We start from the raw sequence: 19,565 nt of genomic DNA on the forward strand, positions 1-19,565 counted from the left end.
AGATTCAGGGTCAGTTCCTGTGGATTGGAGGGTAGCTAATGTTATCCCACTTTTTAAGAAAGGTGGGAGAGAGAAAACGGGGAATTATAGACCAGTTAGCCTGACATCGGTGGTGGGGAAGATGCTGGAGTCAATTATAAAAGATGAAATAGCAGCACATTTGGATAGCAGTGACAGTATTGGTCTGAGAACATGGATTTACGATGGGGAAATCATGCTTGACTAATCTTCTGGAATTTTTTGAGGATGTAACTAGGAAAATGGACAAGGGAGAGCCAGTGGATGTAGTGTACCTCAACTTTTGGAAAGCATTTGATAAGGTCCCACGTGGGAGATTTGTGGGTAAAATTAGAACATGTGATATTGGGAGTAGGGTACTGACATGGATAGAAAATTGATTGGCAGACAGGAAACAAAGAGTAGGGATAAATGGGCCCCTTTCAGAATGGCAGGCAGCGACTAGTGGGGTACCGCAAAGCTCGCTGCATGGACCGCAGTTATTTACAATATAATATATGTTGAGTATAGGAGCAAAGAGGTCCTTCTGCAGTTGTACAGGGCCCTGGTGAGACCACAGGTGGAATATTGTGTGCAGTTTTGGTCTCCAAATTTGAGGAAGAACATTCTTGCTATTGAGGGAGTGCAGCGTAGGTTCACGAGGTTAATTCCCGGGATGGCGGGACTGTCATATGTTGAAAGAATGGAGCGACTGGGCTTATATTGGGCTGGTGCACAGTTCCCTGAAAGTGGAATCTCATGTAGATAGGGTGGTAAAGAAAGCTTTTGGTGTGCTGGCCTTTATAAATCAGAGCATTGAGTATAGAAGTTGGGATGTAATGTTAAAATTGTACAAGGCATTGGTGAGGCCAATTCTGGAGTATGGTGTACAATTTTGGTCGCCTAATTATAGGAAGGATGTCAACAAAATAGAGAGAGTACAGAGGAGATTTACTAGAATGTTGCCTGGGTTTCAGCAACTAAGTTACAGAGAAAGGTTGAACAAGTTAGGGCTTTATTCTTTGGAGCGCAGAAGGTAAAGGGGGGACTTGATAGAGGTTTTTAAAATGATGAGAGGGATAGACAGAGTTGACGTGGAAAAGCTTTTCCCACTGAGAGTAGGGAAGATTCAAACAAGGGGACATGACATGAGAATTAAGGGACTGAAGTTTAGGGGTAACATGAGGGGGAACTTCTTTACTTTACTCAGAGAGTGGTAGCTGGGTGGAATGAGCTTCCAGTGAAGGTGGTGGAGGCAGGTTCGTTTTTACCATTTAAAAATAAATTGGATAGTTATATGGATGGGAAGGGAATGGAGGGTTATGGTCTGAGCGCAGGTATATGGGACTAGGGGAGATTATGTTTTCGGCACGGACTAGAAGGGTCGAGATGGCCTGTTTCCGTGCTGTAATTGTTATATGGTTATATGGTTATATTCACTGGAATTTAGAAGGATGAGAGGAGATCATTGAGAGGATAAGATTATTAAGGGTTTGGACACGCTAGAGGCAGGAAACATGTTCCCCATGTTGGGGGAGTCCAGAACCAGAGGCCATAGTTTAAGAATAAGGGGTAGGCAATTTAGAATGGAGATGAGGAAAAATGTTTTCACCCAGTGAGTTGTGAATCTGTGGAATTCTCTGCTTCAGAAGGCAATGGAGGCCGATTCTCTGGATGCTTTCAAGAGAGAGTTAGATAGAGCTCTTAAAGATAGCAGAGTCAAGGGATATGGGGAGAAGGCAGGAACGGGATACTGATTGTGGATGATCAGCCGTGATCACAGTGAATGGCGGTGCTGGCTCGGGCCAAATGTATCTATTGTCTATTGAGTGTGGGAGGAAACTGAAGATCTCACAGAAAACCCCCACAGGTCAACCCATACAGAACGTACAAACTCCGTAAGACAAGCACCTGTAGTCGGGATCGAAACCGGATCTCTGGCATTGTAATATTGTGCCATCGTGCTGCCAGAGATGGAGGAGAAGGTCAGGTGTGCCTCCATTTGACCTCCAGACTGCTCTGCCCCATGACGTGTTTGGCCTTTGAGTGAACGATTCGGTCATTACTCCTGTCGCGTATTCATAGATGTGATGTATACTTGCAATAAGTCAGCAGTGGGATCAGATTGCTGGGCTGTTCCCATTGTACAAACAATGGAGGCACAAGCTGAGAGGGTGGCACAAACCAGACCCCACAAATGGCCAGACTTATGGAAGTCGGTTTCAGGTTATCGTGGCATGATTTTAACTCGAAACCTTCGCCTTGTTAATCCAATACCATAACCACACCCGCAAATTCCTTGCCACCCTGTAAGGGTTTGAACAAAGTGACAAACAAACGCTTTGTTGACGCTGTCAGGTGATTCTAAACGCAATGTATCTGTTGTCCAAGCCCATGAATGTTCCCCGGGCACCTTCACTGATTGAGTATCCTGCTAGCTAGCTGTGTTTCCATGGTGACCTTGCTTCCGAAGGGGGGGGTGGGGGGGGAGGGTGGAGTTGTGGAACAAAAGGAGGCACCGGCGTGCTTTGTAACTTTATCAGTGACGTAGGTGGCCACTATTTGTATACATTGTGTAGGCAGGCAAAGAATTTCACTGTCCCTAGTCACATGTGACAATAAGGTATTCCCATTCCTAATGCCCCTGTCCCACTTAGGAAACCTGAACGGAAACCTCTGGAGACTTTGCGCCCCACCCAAGGTTTCCGTGTGGTTCCCGGAGGTTTTTGTCAGTCTCCCTACCTGCTTCCACTACCTGTAACCTCCGGCAACCACCTGCAACCTCCAGGAACCGCACGGAAACCTTGGGTGGGGTGCAAAGTCTCCAGAGGTTTCCGTTCAGGTTTCCTAAGTGGGACAGGGGCATTACTGTCCAAATATCTTTTAAACATTGTTCTTGTACTTATTCAACGACCTCCTCTGGCAGCACGTTCCATACACCCACCCCCCATTAAGTAGGACAGCAAGAGGAAATCATGTGCTCTTCTTGGATGGTTGCCATGGGGCGTTTTACTGACCCATGGGAGTAGATTGGGGTTTAATTCAATGCAATGACCAAAAACAAACTGACGTGCTCAATCCGCCAAGGCCTACCTGATCTCCCGGTTGCTAAACACTTTAACTCCCCCTCCCATTCCCACAGTCACCTTTCTGTCCCGGGCCTCCTCCACTGTCAGCGTGAGGCCCAACATGAACTGGAGGATCAGCACCTCATATTTTGCTTGGGCAGCTTACACCCCATTGTCTATTAGATTTTGATGTATTAATATTGATTTCTCGAACTTCAAATGACCATCGCTACCCCCCTCTCCCTGTTCCTCCCTCACCTTAGTTCTCTGACTAGTCCCACTGTCCTTCTGATGAATTTTATTGCTTGTATGCCTGGTTGTCACCTTCTCCTCAGCTAACAATGAACCATCCTTCATTTCCTTATCATCGTCTGCTTGGATCTGTCATTTTCACACCCTACTCTACCATATTTCTAGTCTCCCCCTCCCCTCACTTGCAGTCTGGTCTTGACTGGAAACGTCACCCATTCCTTCTCTCCAGAGACACTGCTGACTTACTCCACCATTTTGTGCCTATCAGCTGACTCTGACATTGTAGAGTATCACGAAGGATTTTTGTCATGGAACGTGAAGTTTCAATCTCGTGCCTGAAAGACGAGATGGCCATCTATGGAGCCGCAACTGGGTGTTATCACACGAAACATTTGATAATCCTTTCGGGCAGAAATCGAGGAGGAAAAATCTAAACAGTAATCTATCTTTATGATTCAGATGGCTGCTCCTAATTGCTTTACTTGTGTGCCTTGACGTCAATTGAATGCTCTGATAACGTTACTGCTTGGTGTGTGCGGGATATCAGTGCTGGTGCTGAGTGAGTGGAAAATACCTGGGCAAACTGTTATTGAAAACTTTCTCAGTGCATCTGATGTAGAGATAATTGGTGACGTAATATTGACCAAGTGGCAACTGTGTGTGAAAAAATTTAAAATAATAAATATGTTGACGGAATGCATTTTCTTTTAGATATGTTTGTCTTCCCTGTGCTATGTCTCTTTTGTACTAATACCCACTGGTGCTCTTTTTTCTTCTGGCATTGTCACATTAGTATCCATGCACCTCTGGGCATCTCCCAAATGCAGTGCACTCTGCGTTAACTTCTACCTGTTAAAGCCTCAATGGTACATGCCCTTGACCTCTCAAATTCTTAGAGTCAACGAGTTTTGCAGCGTGGAAACAGGCCCTTCGGCCCAACTTGCCCGCACTAGCCAACATGTCCCATCTACACTAGTTCCACCTACCTGTGTTTGGACCTTACCTCATCTAAACATGTCCCATCAACTAAACCTGTCCTATTGTTAATTAATGTGGAATGAGCTTCCAGTGAAGGTGGTGGAGGCAGGTTCGTTTTTATCATTTAAAAATAAATTGGATAGTTATATGGATGGGAAGGGAATGGATGGTTATGGTCTGAGCGCAGGTATATGGGACTAGGGGAGATTATGTGTTCGGCCTGTTTCCGTGCTGTAATTGTTATATGGTTATATGGTTATCTTTGATAATTCTACCTCTTTAATATTGTACCATGCCCTCTGAGTCTGCCATCTTGGTGCATTAAAAAGCTTGGCTGGAATTTAAAATGTTCTATACCCTACAACTCTGTTCTGAATCCAGGTGTTGCATTTCATTGGAAGTTCTACCCTGTTCCCAGGAGCGTTAGTCTTCCCCTGCAGAAGATGTGCATATCTCATGTGGCTGTTCTCCAAATCCCAGGAGTAAGCTGTGGAACAACCATACTAATTAAGAATCTGTCCAGAGGGTCAGGCAGCATCTCTGCAGAAAATAAATTGGTGAAGTTTCGGGTCTAAACCCTTCTTCAGACCCAACGTTTTGACCCAAACGTCACCTATCCTCCAGATGCTGCCTGACACGCTGAGTTACTCCAGCATTTTGTGTCTAACTTTGGTGTAAACTGCATCTGCAGTTCCTGTCAACCTCAGAATCTGCCTTAAAAATATCCATTGACTTGAGCTCCACGGCCGTCTGTGTCAATGAGTTCCATAGATTTACCACCTTCTAACTAAAAAAAATCTGTCCTCTACTTTCTAAAGGTTCGTCCTTTTATTCCGAGTCCTCTGGTTCTAGACTCTCCCACTAGTGGAAACTTCTCCATATCCACTATTTGTGGATTTTAGCTCTGCATTCAACACCATTGTGCCAGAGCTATTACACTCCAAACTCTCCCAGTTGACTGTGCCTGAATCCCTCTGTCAGTGGATCGCCGACTTCCTGACAGACAGGAAGCAGCATGTGAGGCTGGGAAAGCACATCTTAGACCAGCTGACTCTCAACATAGGAGCACCACAAGGCTGCGTACTCTCCCATCTCCTTTACTCTCTCTACACTAATAACTGCACCTCCACAGACACCTCTGACACAACCCTGATTGGATTGAGAGATGGGGAGGGATCTGCCTACAGACGGGAGGTGACACAGCTGGTATCCTGGTGCCATCGCAACATCCTGGAGCTCAAGGCAGTGGAATTGATTGTAAACTTTGGGAGAGCTCTTCCTCCCCTCCCCCCACTCACCATCAACAACACCAGTCACATCTGTGGAACCATTTAACTTCCTTGGAACCATCATCTTCAGGGGCCTTAAGTGGGGGGCTACCATCAACTCCACAGTCAAAAAGGCTCTGCAGTGGATGTACTTCCTGCGCCAGCAGAGAAAACACAATCTTCCACAGGCAATGATGGTCCAGTTTTATACTGCCATCATAGAGTCTGTCCTCGCCTTCTCTATCATGGTCTGGTTTGGCCCAGCCACCAAGCACGACATCCGGAGACTGCAGTGCATCGTTCGATCAGCCGAGAAGATTGTTGGCTGCAACCTCCCCCCCCTCCCCCCCCATCGACTAACTGTACACTGCAAGGGCCAGGAAGCGAGTGGGTTAGATCATCTCTGACCCCTCTCACCCTGGCCACAAACTCTTTGAATCACTTCCCTCTGGAAGGCGACTCCGGATTGTCAAAGCCGCCACAGGCAGACATATAAACACCTTTTTTTCCACGAGCAGTAGCTCTACTCAACAGCCAAAAGTCTGTAGCCTCCTTTTGCCCTGGTATTTTTTATTCTTCACATGTTTAAATTATAATGTTTTATTTTTAATTGTCCACAGTATATCGTGTTGTTACTTACGAGCAAAGCATCAAGACAAATTCCTTGTATGTATACATACTTGGCTAATAACATTTATTCAATTCAATTCAATCCTGTTCAAACTGACCAGATTGTGTCCCGGTTACCAACAGTGGGTAACTAGCAGGTGATTAGTTGCAGGCTGTCCAATGTACCAGAAGATCCAAAGGCACTTCATTCGCACAAAGTGTTCTCACGTTTTGCACCAGCGAGCAGCCTCTAACAACAAGCTGCCCCCACCCTCCCTTGTCTTTGGCATTCTCAACTGGTGAAAAGTGGAGGAAAGTAGTTTAGATATACAGCTCTTTGTATGCTCTATCTTTGACTCCATGACTTTGCTGCCTAGCAACATGTGGCAGATCAACCCGGTCACAGACACCCAGCAAGGAAGTAAGAAGCTTATGTTCCAATTAACTTTTTGGGGTTTGACTGACTGCAAAATGGAGATTGCAACAAACTCGAGTGATTAAGTAAAAGCTGATAAATCAGAAGCAAATGTAAATTATGTTTTATTAGTCATGGTCATACAGCACCATTCTAAGCTAGCCAAGTGGAATATGAGGTGCTGTTCCTCCAATTTGCATGTGGCCTTGTGCTGGCAATGCAGGAGGCCCGGGACAGATATGGTACAATACGATAGAACTTTGATTTGGAGATTGATTTGCCAAGTCGTAAAAACACAAAATACATCAAATATGAAATTAAAGTAATGAGTGCAAAGGCTGAGGGGTGTGCAGTGATTGAGGGGGGGGGGGGGGGGGGGGGGGGATGGGTAGGAGGGGAGTCAGTCGCAGTCTACCCCACGACAGAAGGGGGAGGAGTTGTACAGTTTGATAGCCACAGGGAAGAAGGACCTCCTGTGTCGTTCTGTCCTGCATCTTGGATAGGTCAGATTTGGAATGGAATTTGTTTTTTTTAAATGGTTAGCAACCGAGAGTTCCAGCAGGTATTGACATGATTACTGGCTAGGCATGTTCAGACTGTCTACAAACACTAAACACTTGCCCACTCTGCTTCAGATGTAGAAAGCTGCAAAGAGCAGATGCCTTGCACTGTAGCAGAATTTTACTTCAGACTGAAGAAGGATCCTGTCCCGAAACATCACCCATCCTTTTTCTCCCGAGATGCTGCCTGACCAGCTGGGTTACTCCAGCATTTTGCGTCTATCTTTAAAATAAGATGAGGTTTTTGGCAAAAAGCACTCGCCTAGATTATGCTTGGTGTCGCCGATATAAAGGAGACCACATTGGGGGCACTGAATGCAGTAGATGAGGTTAGTGGAGTGCACGTGAGTCTCTGTCTCACCTGGGAGGGCTGCTGGAGTCTTTGGTTGAATGTAGAGTTTCATTGCCAAGGTAGAATTGGGGTTGGTTCAAGAACTTGATAATTGCAGGAAAATAGCTGTTCTTGATCTTGATGGTGTGCGACTTCAGGCTTCTGCACTTCCTGCTTGATTATATCTTGTGGAACAAAGCCAAGCAGTTTCTGGGGTCATTTTTGGAGCCAGAATAGTTTAAATTATTAACTGTTCACTAGTTTCATCCAGTTTCCCGGTAGTGGGCCATAAGGTAACGCTAGTGGAGAGATGACTGACAACGATAGACGGCAAATGCTGGAGTAAGTCGGTGGGACAGGCAGCATCTCTGAAGAGGAGGAATGGGTGACGTTTCGGGCCGAGACCCTTCTTCAGACTGACGTCAGAGGGAAGAGGGATAGATAAGGAAGTGTGAGGGTTTGAAATTGGGGGGGAAAGGGAATGGAGATCAAGGAAAATGTGGAATAGATTATTGTTAGCTGGGAGACGATAACAACAAAGCAAACAGAGATAAAATGTAGTTGGAGACAGTAAGACTGGTCGGAGAACTGGGAAGGAGGAGGGAGAGGGAAAGCAAGGGCTACTTGAAGTTAGAGAAGTCAATGTTCAGATGACTGACAGTGGCTTGTTTTCAATGGTGTATATGTCCTCCAGAATTTGCTGCCAGATTCACCCATTTGTAATGGTTTAACACCGACTTTGCTGTTTCTTCATATGTGATCGGAGCAGAATTAGGCCATTCAGCCCATCAAGTCTACTCTTCCAAGACTAATCTCTTTCCCTCTTAACTCCATTCTGCTGCTTTCTCCCCATAACCCCTGACACCAGTACTAATCAAAACGCTTTCTATCTCTACGTTTAAAAAATATCCATTGACTTGGCCTCCACAGCCTTCTGTGGCAATGAATTCCACGGATTCAACACCCCCTAACTAAAGAAATTCCTCCTCATCTTCCTATAGGAACATGCTTTAATTCTGAGGCTATGACCTATGCTAGGGGAGCCATCTCCACAACCACTCTATCCAAGCCTTTCACTATTTTGTATGTTTCTGTATACTCCCCATGTCATATATAATTAAGACACACTGCACCTGTTCTGGGTGCTCTGTTTCTCATAGAATTTATAACCCAATATTAGGAGTTCAAAATTTGGCACCATCAACTAATCAGCAATAAATCCACTCTGGAACACAAGAGGATGGGAATAGGAGGAGACCATTTGGCCCCTCAAGCTTGACTATCACTCAATCTGATCTTGCTTGATCTATCTCGGGCCTCAACTGTTCTTTAGTGTCAGAATCCCATGGTCCTCCATACGTCCTCCCCCACCCTCCTGCTTCCCAACCGTTAAAATATTTATTTACCCATCACTGCCCTCTGCAAGCTAAACACTTTGGCTTTAAATGACCCCCCCCATCTTATAACCATGTCCTATACTTTGAGGGCGTTGTTGCAGTAATATGGAAAGGCTACACGGAGTTGGTGTTGAGAGTCACGGACGACTTATTCAAAGTGTTGTGCACTTGGAGACCCGTCAACGCTGATCTACCAAGTGCGACTTTAGTACGGTTTTTATATTCTCGGATGACAAAGTTCCACAGAAATGGGTTGTTTGTAATCATGTATTGTCTGTCAGCATGCAACGAGGAAGCTTATCACTGCACCTCGGTACACGTGTCAATAAATTAAACATAGTTGTGGTAGGATGATTCAATTGCCTAATAACAGCTGGGAAGAAACTGTCCCTGAATGTGGAGTTGTGCTTCCGGTTCTCCCACCGGAACCACGTCGGACTGATTGCGTTGGAGACGATGCTGATAGTTATCTGGGCCTCCGTCTGGTGCAGTGAACGTTTCTATTCCCGGATCTCCCCCATTTCCAGGCCAGGAAACCAGATCGGAAGCAGGTTTCCATTTCGGGAATGCAAGCTGTTTTCAACAAACTCTTGGAGAAACTGCCCAAGGAAAGGATGGGGCTAGTACATTGGATGTTTATTGATAAGATTGGACACACAAATCCTTGACCTATACAGGCCCGTTGCCAGATGTTAACTTCCCTTCTGCTCAACAACCTGATGTGTTTCCGAGTGTGGGAGGATCCCAGAGAAAACCCATGCAGGTCACAGGGAGAACGTACAAACTCTGTACAGACAGCACCCATAGTCAGGATCGAACATGAGTCTCTGGCGCTGTGAGGCAGCAGCTCTACCGCTGCGCCACAGTGCCACCCTTGTTCGATCATGCAAATGCCAGGAATCAAAGGGCCCCTCCATCAAGCCTCTGGTTTTACGAAGGAAATAAATGTTGGCTCCCGTATCATATTGAGGGACCGTGAACAAGCCGTAAAGCATATGTCTTAAGCCGGGAAAACCACCACTGTGACCATCGATGGCCACTGCCAATGAACTTGTCCCAGGTTCCACACACAGGACTTGTTTAACCGGTGTCTGTGGGTTAATGTTTCAGGCTTATTGCTGCTAGTCCAGTAGTTTCTTGGCTGTGCTACCAGAGTTGGACACATCAGCGTAGTGCTGACCTTTCTGCAAGTTTAGTCTAGTTTATTGTCATGTGTAACAAGGTACAGTGGAAAAACCTCTGTTGCGTGCTAACCAGTCAGCGGGAAGACTAGACATGATTGGAATCGAGCCATTCACAGTGTACAGCTGGCAGATTAGAGATTTAAAAAAGAGTGGAGCGATTGCAATGTGTGATTGCAGATCCACTGCTATGATTAGGGCATCAAAAGAGTCGCCTGTTTTGGGCGCCACCTTGGATCGGCAGTGGAGGGACAGGACTGTGTTTCTTCACCCTGGGCTGTCCAAAGACACCAATGTAATGGAGCTTATTTGCAACAAAGCAAGCTCCTGCAAATGTCAGTGAAGAAACAGTTGAAATATCTGAGTTAATAGCACATACTGGCCTGCGAGCCTTGAAGAAATTCCTGATCTACTTCAATTCATAAAGTCAAAAGTGATCGGAGCAGAATTAGGCCATTCGGCCCATCAAGTCTACTCTGCCACTCAATCATGGCTGATCTATCTCTCCCTCCTCACCCCATTCTCCTGCCTTCTCCCCGTAACCCTTGACACCCACACTGATCAAGGATCTATCTATCTCTGACTTAACAATATCCATTGACTTGGCCTCCACAGCCATAATTCTGTGGCAAATAATTCCACAGATTCACTACCCTCTGACTAAAGTCAAACACCCATTAACCTACTCATTCGTGGGATCATTCTTGTAAACCTCCTCTGGACCCTCTCCAGAGCCAGCAAGTCCTTCCTCAGATATTGTGCCCAAAATTGCTCACAATACTCCAAATGTGGCCTGACCAGCACCTTATAGAGACACGGCATTACATCCTTGTTTTTGTATTCTAGTCCTCTTGAAATAAATGCTAACATTGCGTTTGCCTTACTACCGATTTGACTTACAAAATAACTTTTTGGGAATCCTGCACCAGCTCTCCCAAGTCCCTTTGCACCACTGATTTCTGGGTTCTCTCCCCATTTAGACAGTTAGCTCACATGGGATCCTTTATAGCGACGAGAGGGAAGTGGGACACCTGCTTAATGTCTCATCTAATAAACAGCACCTCCTCGTGTAGGACTCTCTGCCTGTGCTAGGACTATAGTGGAGAATTTATATTTTCTGGAGTTTGGACCCAGTGATTTTTCAAAGGTGGCACACCTGTCGTTGATCCACGGCTAAAATTGATTATTTCTATTGAATGTTGTACTCTGCCAGGACTTGCCAGGAAGTGGAAAGTGTGAAATAAACTTGTTATAAACTGCTTCTAAACAGTTTTGATCTAAATAGATTTCAAATAAAATTAAATCCAAAAAATACCATATCAGCAAGCTGTTTTGGTGTTTAAAAAAAAATGTAAAACTGCAATAAACTTCATGCATCATGAAATCTGAAACCAAATAAATGCATAGACTAGCTCACAATTAACAATTCAAATTGTTTTTTTCCCCTCAAGCATTATTGCAATTTGGGTACCATAGTCCATTTGAGTTCCTTGTGTTGTTGAAGGATATTGTGCTCCAGTATTTACCAGCTTAAGGCAGCTCTGTGAACACCTTAACCAAGAGGGCCAGCCATCAAAAGTAAAGCTTAGTTTAGTAAAGATGTACAGCAAATGGGGAACAGTATCTCATGTTTCGCTTGGGCAGCTTACAACCCAATGAAGGTACACAAAAATGCTGGAGAATCTCAGCGGGTGCAGCAGCATCTATGGAGCGAAGGAAATAGGCAACGTTTCGGGCCGAAACCCTTCTTCAGACCCTTCTTCTTACAACCCAATGATGTCAGTCTTGATTTCTCTGACAATCTGCCACATGCAATGATGGTCCAGTTTTACACTACCATCATAGAGTCTATATCCTCACCTTCTCCATCATGGTCTGGTTTGGCTCAGCCACCAAGTTTGACATCCGGAGGCTGCAGCGCATCGTTCGATCAGCCGAGAAGGTTGATGGCTGCAACCTTTCCCCCATTGAACTGTATAATGCTAGGGCCATCAAGCTAACTGGTAAGATCATCTCTGACCCCTCTCCCTGGCCACAAACTCTTTGAAGTCCTTCCCTCTGGGAGGCAACTAGGGACTATCAAAGCTGCCACAGCCAGGCATAAAAACAGCTTTTTTTCCACGAGCGGTGGCGCTACTCAACAGCCAAGAGTCTGTAGCCTCTTTTTACTCTGGTATTTTATTTTCACATGTTTAAGTTATAATGTCTTTTTAAAAATTGTCTACTGTCTATCGTTTTTTATCCTTGCGAGTAAAGCACTAAGGCAAATTCCTTGTATGTACTGTACTTGGCTAATAATAAAAAGTTGCACCAGCTTCTCGTTCTCGCCTAGCAAACAGCTAACAGTGACCTGTTTCCTTTGTCATTTTTTTGCATATTTTTCATTCATTTGTTCTATATCTATATCATCATCTATACCTCTCATTTCCCTTTCTCCTGACTCTAATCTGAAGAAGGGTCTCTACCCGAAACGTTGCCCATTTCCTTCTCTCCAGAGACGCTGCCTGTCCCGCTGAGTTACTTCAGCATTTTGTGTCTATCAGCAAGTGGTGAACATGGCCTAGTCCATCACTGGTATTGACCTCCCCACCATTGAAAGGATCCATATGAGGTACTGTCTCAAAAAGTCACCCAGCATCATCAAGGACCCACACCACCCTGCTAACTCTCTCATTTCACTCCTGCCATCGGGAAGAAGGTATGCAGGAGTCTGAAAACTGTAATGTTCAGGTTCAGGAATGCCTTTCTCCAACAACTATCAGGCTAATGAACAGTACAGCCTCCAACTACATTACAAGCTACCTGGGTTGGACGAGGGACTTTGGGCTTTGTTTTTTTCTTGCATTATATTGGGTTTTTTTATTTCATTTTTTTTGTTTCTTGTGTTGTCTATTTACAAACCTGTTATCCTGATGCTACGAGTAAGAATGTCAATGTTCCATTTCGGGGCATATGTCAACAGATGCTCACTTCTCTTGAAAGCAGGCCCTTTGGCCACCAAGTCCATGCTGACCATCGATCACCTGTTCCCACTGTTCACTATCTTATCCCACCTTTGCAACCACTCTCGACACACTTGGTGTAATTTACAGAAGCCAATTAACCTACAAACCTTCATGTCTTTGGGATGTGGAAGGAAGCCCATGCAGTCGCAGGGAGAATGCGTAAACACCATCCGGACAACACCCAGGGTCAGGATCGCACCCAGATTTTTAGTTTGGAGAAGCAGTGATGTAACAGGCGAGTCCACGCCGCCCAGTGATTCAACGCTCATTAACACAGTCGACACACACTAGGGACAATTTACAATTTGTTTACCAAGCCAATTAAACTATAAACCTGTACGTCTTTGGAGTGCGGGAGGAAACTGGAGATCCCGGGGAAAACCCACGAAGATAATGGGGAGAACTATCAAATTCCGTACAGACAGCACCCGTAGTCAGGATCGAACCCAGGTCCCTGGCGCTGAAAGGCAGCAACTCTACCGCTGCGCCACCGTGCCCAATCCTATTTTAAAAGCCACATTAGTATTGGATAAAAACTTGCACATCTTTAAAATGTGAAATATTTGCTTTGAAAGGCAGATAGCTGTATTTACTCTAAACAAGGATGTAAACAAAATTATTTCCTCATTCTTTGAGAAGTTAACATCTTGTATACACGTGCAATGAAACTGTTGATTACTGAAGATAAGTAAGTAAACTGTGGATGACGTGCAAACACCGGCTGTGGCTAATTTCGAGATTACCACGCTAATTAATTTGATATACACTGTTTATATCCAAATTATTTTCCGCACGGACTAGAAGGGTCGAGATGGCCTGTTTCCGTGCTGTAATTGTTATATTTACTCTTCCAACAGTGAGGCATTGGAGAGGAAGCATTAATGGCTTTTTATTTGGGTGTCTTGTCACCTGGAATGTGAAGGTCATTCTACATTAGGCTGTTAACTGGTCACTGTGTTTAAACAATGGCTCCTTTCATTCTCCATATGGCTGCAAATATTTATGTGCTCAAGTACTGCGCAGTTTTGCAGGAAGAATTATTTCCTTGTTTCTGATGCCAACCTGCCACACCCACAATTATATGTGATTGGCATCAAGCAAGTCCATTTTTTTTTGTTTAATCCTTTTGAGATATTTTTCTGTATTTAAAGGCTCCGATGTAAGTGAATAAATTTATTGGCCAAGTATTCACATACAATGAATTTGCCTTGGTGCTCCACCTGCAAGTGACAACATGACATACAGTGACAGTTAGGAATGACACATAAAGATTGTTCCTGATGTTGGGGAAGTCCAGGACAAGGGGTCACAGCTTAAGGATAAGGGGGAAATCTTTTAAAACCGAGATGAGAAGAACTTTTTTCACACAGAGTGGTGAATCTCTGGAACTCTCTGCCACAGAGGGTAGTTGAGGCCAGTTCATTGGTTATATTTAAGAGGGAGTTAGATGTGGCCCTTGTGGCTAAGGGGATCAGGGGGTATGCAGAGAAGGCAGGTACGGGATACTGAGTTGGATGATCAGCCATGATCATATTGAATGGCGGTGCAGGCTCGAAGGGCCGAATGGCCTACTCCTGCACCTAATTGCTATGTTTCTATTAAACATTAATAATAAATGCATGTTACATTGGTTGCAGCAGTGAGGTACAGTGGTTTCATAAGAGCAATTGACTTTGGGATTAGAAATAAGGGACGGGGAAACAGAACTCTCTCAGATTAGGATTGAACCTATCTAAATTTAAACTTGATGAAAGGTTGCTGATTTAGTGATGGATGCTTAGTAAACCTAGTGGGATGCGTGGTGGCACAGTGGTAGAGTTGCTGCCTTACAGTGCCAGAGACCCAGGTTCGATCCAGACCAAGGGTGCCATCTGTACGGAGTTTGACCCTGTGATTGGCGTGGATTTTCTGCCGTTTCCTCCCACACTCCAAAGACATAGAAACATAGCAAATAGGTGCAGGAGTAGGCCATTAGGCCCTTCGAGCCTGCACTGCCATTCAATATCATTCATGGCTGATCATCCAACTCAGTATCCTGCACCTGCCTTCTCTCCATACCCTCTGATCCCTTTAGCCACAAGGCCCACATCTAACTCCCTCTTAAATATAGCCAATGAACTGGCCTCAACTACCTTCTGTGGCAGAGAATTCCAAAGATTCACCACTCTCTGTGTGAAAAATGTTTTTCTCATCTCGGTTCTAAAAAATTTCCCCTTATCCTTAAACTGTGACCCCTTGTTCTGGACTTCCCCAACATTGGGAACAATCTTCCTGCATCTAGCCTGTCCAACCCCTTAAGAATTTTGTAAGTTTCTATAAGATCCCCCCTCAATCTTCTAAATTCTAGCGAGTACAAGCCGAGTCTATCCAGTCTTTCTTCATATGAAAGTCTTGACATCCCAGGAATCAGTCTGGTGAACCTTCTCTGAACTCCCTCTATGGCAAGAATGTCTTTCCTCAGATTAGGAGACCAAAACTGTACGCAATACTCCAGGTGTGGTCTCACCAACACCCTGTACAACTGCAGTAGAACCTTCCTGCTCCTATACTCAAATCCTTTTGCTATGAATGCTAACATACCATTCGCTTTCTTCACTGCCTACTGCACCTGCATGCCTACTTTCAATTAAGAAGGGTTTCGGCCCGAAACGTTACCTATTTCCTTCGCTCCATAGATGCTGCAGCACCCGCTGAGTTTCTCCAGCATTTTTGTGTACCTGCCTACTTTCAATGACTGGTGTACCATGACACCCAGGTCTCATTGCATCTCCCCTTTTCCTAATCAGCCACCATTCAGATAATAGTCTACTTTCCTGTTTTTGCTGCCAAAGTGGATAACCTCACATTTATCCACATTATACTGCATTTGCCATGCATTTGCCCACTCACCCAGCCTATACAAGTCACCTTGCAGCCTCCTAGCATCCTCCTCACAGCTAACACTGCCCCCCAGCTTTGTGTCATCCGCAAACTTGGAAATGTTGCATTCAATTCCCTCGTCCAAATTATTAATATATATTGTAAATAGCTGGGGTCCCAGCACTGAGCCTTGCGGTACCCCACTAGTCACTGCCTGCCATTGTGAAAAGGACACATTTACTCCTACTCTTTGCATCCATCCTTCTGCCAGATGTACAGGTTTGTATGTTAATTTGCTTGGTATAATTGTAAATTGTCCCTAGTGTGTGCAGGATGGTGTGAGTGTGCAGGGATCACTGGTCGGCATGGACTCGGTGGGCCGAAGGGCCTGTTTCCTCACTGTATCTCTAAATTAAACTAAACTTGCTTAACGTTTCCTCAATGTGTAGAGAGTTATAGGATGGTGGAACTCCAAAGACAAGTGCTTAAAATGACATTGCATTGCAGTACAGAGGCAGACTTTATGGCCATGTGAAAGGCTCCTGTGGTACCCTGGGCAATATGCACCCCTTGCATGACATTGTCAATGCGTATTGGACTGGATATTCTTTTGGGTAGTACATCATCTCCGAGCACCATAAATGTCATTTAAAACTGCCACCAAAGAGTCTTGCACAATTCCAAGGTGGGTCTCTCTCTCTTGAGATACTGGTCAAACTGCTGTCATGATGACGAAAGAATTCCTGAGGTGTTATTAATGAGCACAGTCCAGTTTCCTGTATTTCAGCAGTGACTACGTCAAACAAATTCAAGTAGGTTAAAGAAGTTCCTCTCCTCTCTCTGATGGGAATTATGTGTAATTATGTCCCCCTCGCTCGTAAATCTCCCCCTCTCGCTCCCCCTCTCTCTCCCCCTCTCTCTCTCTCTCTCTCTCTCTCTCTCTCTCTCTCTCTTCCCCCTCTGTAATTCCAGCTGTTTAACCAAGTTTCGACCCAGACTCGCTAATGCAGCCACGTTTGTTTTCCTATTTTTTAACCTCCTAACTTTTGGCACTCTCTCATCCTTCTGCCAGTCAAACCCTCCTCCAATCTGTCTATCACATACCAGGCTTAGCCCCTCACTATTCCAGCTCCCCCTCCCCTCCCGCCCCCACTGCCATCAATCTGAAGAAGGGTCCCGATCCATCTACCTTGCTTGTCCATCATTCCCTCCACAAATACTGCCTGACGCGCTAAGTTCCTCCACCACTTTGTGTTTCGTGCAAGTATTTTTGGACTGTGAAACATGTTGGGGATAGGGTTAAATGTGCTATAGAAATTGCTTATTTTTCATTATTTTTCATGTTTTCCGCATCCTTGTCATGTTACCAATCTCTTCAATGCCTCTGAGAATTCATATTTTTATCTTCCACTAATGTAACCTCTTTTTTTAAATTTCTGCAGGAAGCCTTGTGGTACGAGGACTTGCAGAGATCGATTCCCAATAACTTTACACCCGAGTAACTGAGAGAATGGCAGCTCTGGAGATAGAGACGGCCACAACAGGTGGGTAGTCTGATAGCTGGATTGGTAACCAGAACGTTAACTGCCATTCCATTATTGTGCTGCACATCATGTTGATGGTGATGTAAAATTACCTGTACCTTTGGGAAGGAGAAGGGAAATAAGTGACTGAATGCAGTAGCAGGGAGTCGCAACCTTTGAAAAGGATTTGGTTTGGTTGTGGGGAAAATTTGCAGGGCACTTGGTCAAAGAGCAATGGGAAGGAACTGATGGGTTTGCTCTAGTTGGAACAGCTGCAGACTTGGTACATTGAACAGTACAGCACAGGAACGGGCCCTTCGGCCCGTAATTTTTGTGCCGAACATAATGCCAAGTTAAACTACCCTCATCTGCCTGTACACGATCCATATCCCTCTAACCTGCACATCCATGTACCTATCTAACAGCCTCTTAAGCACCATGATCGTATCTGCCTCCACCACTATTCCCTGGCAAAGCACTCTAGGCCTGCACTGTGTTTTTTTCTGAGTGGCACACCTATTTCCATTAGCCCTTTCCCCCTCTTACCGTATAGCTGTGCCCGATAGCGTTGGCAATTTCCACCATGGGGATAAAAGTACTGACTGCTTACTCTGTCTATGCCTCTCATAATCTTATATACTGCTATCAAGCCCCCCTTCAGCCTCCTTGCACCACAACTACAAAGACTGGATTCATTGCATCAGTTATGATATGTTTAATTGGGATCTGCAGGGACCAAGAAAATGAGGAAGATTGTCAAAGGATTGGGCAAATCTGTTGAAAGTATGGGCAGAGAAATGGCAGATGGAGTTTAATCCAGACTAAGTCTGAGGTGTTAAGGCCCATCTGCCCCACTTGGCGATTTTTTTCTGCGACTGCTGTCATCATTGACTGACGTATAAGGTCACTGAAAAATTCATGGCGTGATGTGGCGTGATACGACGTGATGACGTATTGACGCGCAGTGTTTTTTCAAGTAGTCGCAACATTTTTTGTCGCCGCTAGATTTTGAAATGTTCAAAATCTTTTGGTGACCCTGATATCGCCAAGTGGGACAGGCCCTAATGACTATCGACCAGTGGCACTAACGCCGGTGGTGATGAAGTGCTTTGAGAGGTTGATCATGGCGCAAATCAACTCCTACCTTGACAAAAACCTGGACCCACTGCAGTTCACTTACCGCCACAACAGATCAACGATGGATGCGATCTAGCTGGCTCTCCACTCCGCTCTGGACCACTTGGACAACAAAAACACATATGTCAGGCTGTTATTCATAGATTACAGCTCGGCATTTAATACAATCATCCCCTCCAAGCTGGTTACCAAACTCGCAGAACTGGGTCTCTGCGCATCACTCTGCAATTGGATCCTCGACTTCCTCATTCACAGACCACAGTCTGTTCGTATTGGTAGAAATGTATCAGCCTCGATAACAATCAGCACGGGAGCACCTCAAGGCTGCGTGCTTAGCCCCCTGCTGTACTCACTCTATATTCATGACTGCGTAGCCAGTCACAGTGCAAACTCCATCATCAAGTTCGCTGACGATACCACTGTTGTGGGACTTATCACTGATGGGGCCAAGTAAGAGTACAGAAGTGAGATCGACCGACTGTCCAAATGGTGCCAGCACAATATCCTGGCCCTCAACGCCAGCAAAACCAAGGAACTGATTGTGGACTTTGGAAGGGGGAGAATGGGGACCCACAGTCCCGTTTATATCAACGGGTCAATGGTGGAAAGTCGTCACATTTATTTATATAGCACATTTAAAAAACAACTCTCGTTGGCTAAAGTGCTTTACATTTGTTATAAATGTCAAGGGTCAAGGAAAGGGTCAAGAGCTTCAAATTCCTGGACGTGCACATCTCTGAAGATCTTTCCTGGTCCGAGAACACTGATGCAATCATAAAGAAAGCACATCAGCGCTTCTACTTCCTGAGAAGATTACGGAGTCGGTATGTCAAGGAGGACTCTCTCTAACTTCTACAGGTACACAGTAGAGCGCACGCTGACAGGTTGCATCGTGGCTTGGTTCGGAAACTTGAGCGCCCTAGAGCGGAAAAGACTACAGAAATTAGTAAACGCTGCCCAGTCCATCATCGGCTCTGACCTTCCT

At 45.1% G+C, this 19,565-nt stretch overlaps 1 protein-coding gene across 3 annotated transcripts in view; it reads left to right on the forward strand.

The window, feature by feature from the left end:
* Window positions 1-19,565, forward strand: part of LOC129699991 (tandem C2 domains nuclear protein) — an 83,319-nt gene that overhangs the window by 9,540 nt on the left and 54,214 nt on the right. For 2 of the 3 annotated variants that reach the window (XM_055640114.1, XM_055640116.1), the window contains one exon: window positions 17,363-17,464. In XM_055640114.1, the coding sequence (XP_055496089.1) occupies window positions 17,431-17,464 (34 nt within the window). In that variant the 5' untranslated portion in view covers window positions 17,363-17,430. Of the gene's footprint in view, window positions 1-7,376; window positions 7,477-17,362; window positions 17,465-19,565 lie in introns of those variants that run through there. The other variant, XM_055640115.1, reaches the window with a different exon arrangement.

Source organism: Leucoraja erinacea, chromosome 9 (genome assembly GCF_028641065.1).
Source record: "Leucoraja erinacea ecotype New England chromosome 9, Leri_hhj_1, whole genome shotgun sequence".
Taxonomy (NCBI): Eukaryota; Metazoa; Chordata; class Chondrichthyes; order Rajiformes; family Rajidae; genus Leucoraja; species Leucoraja erinaceus.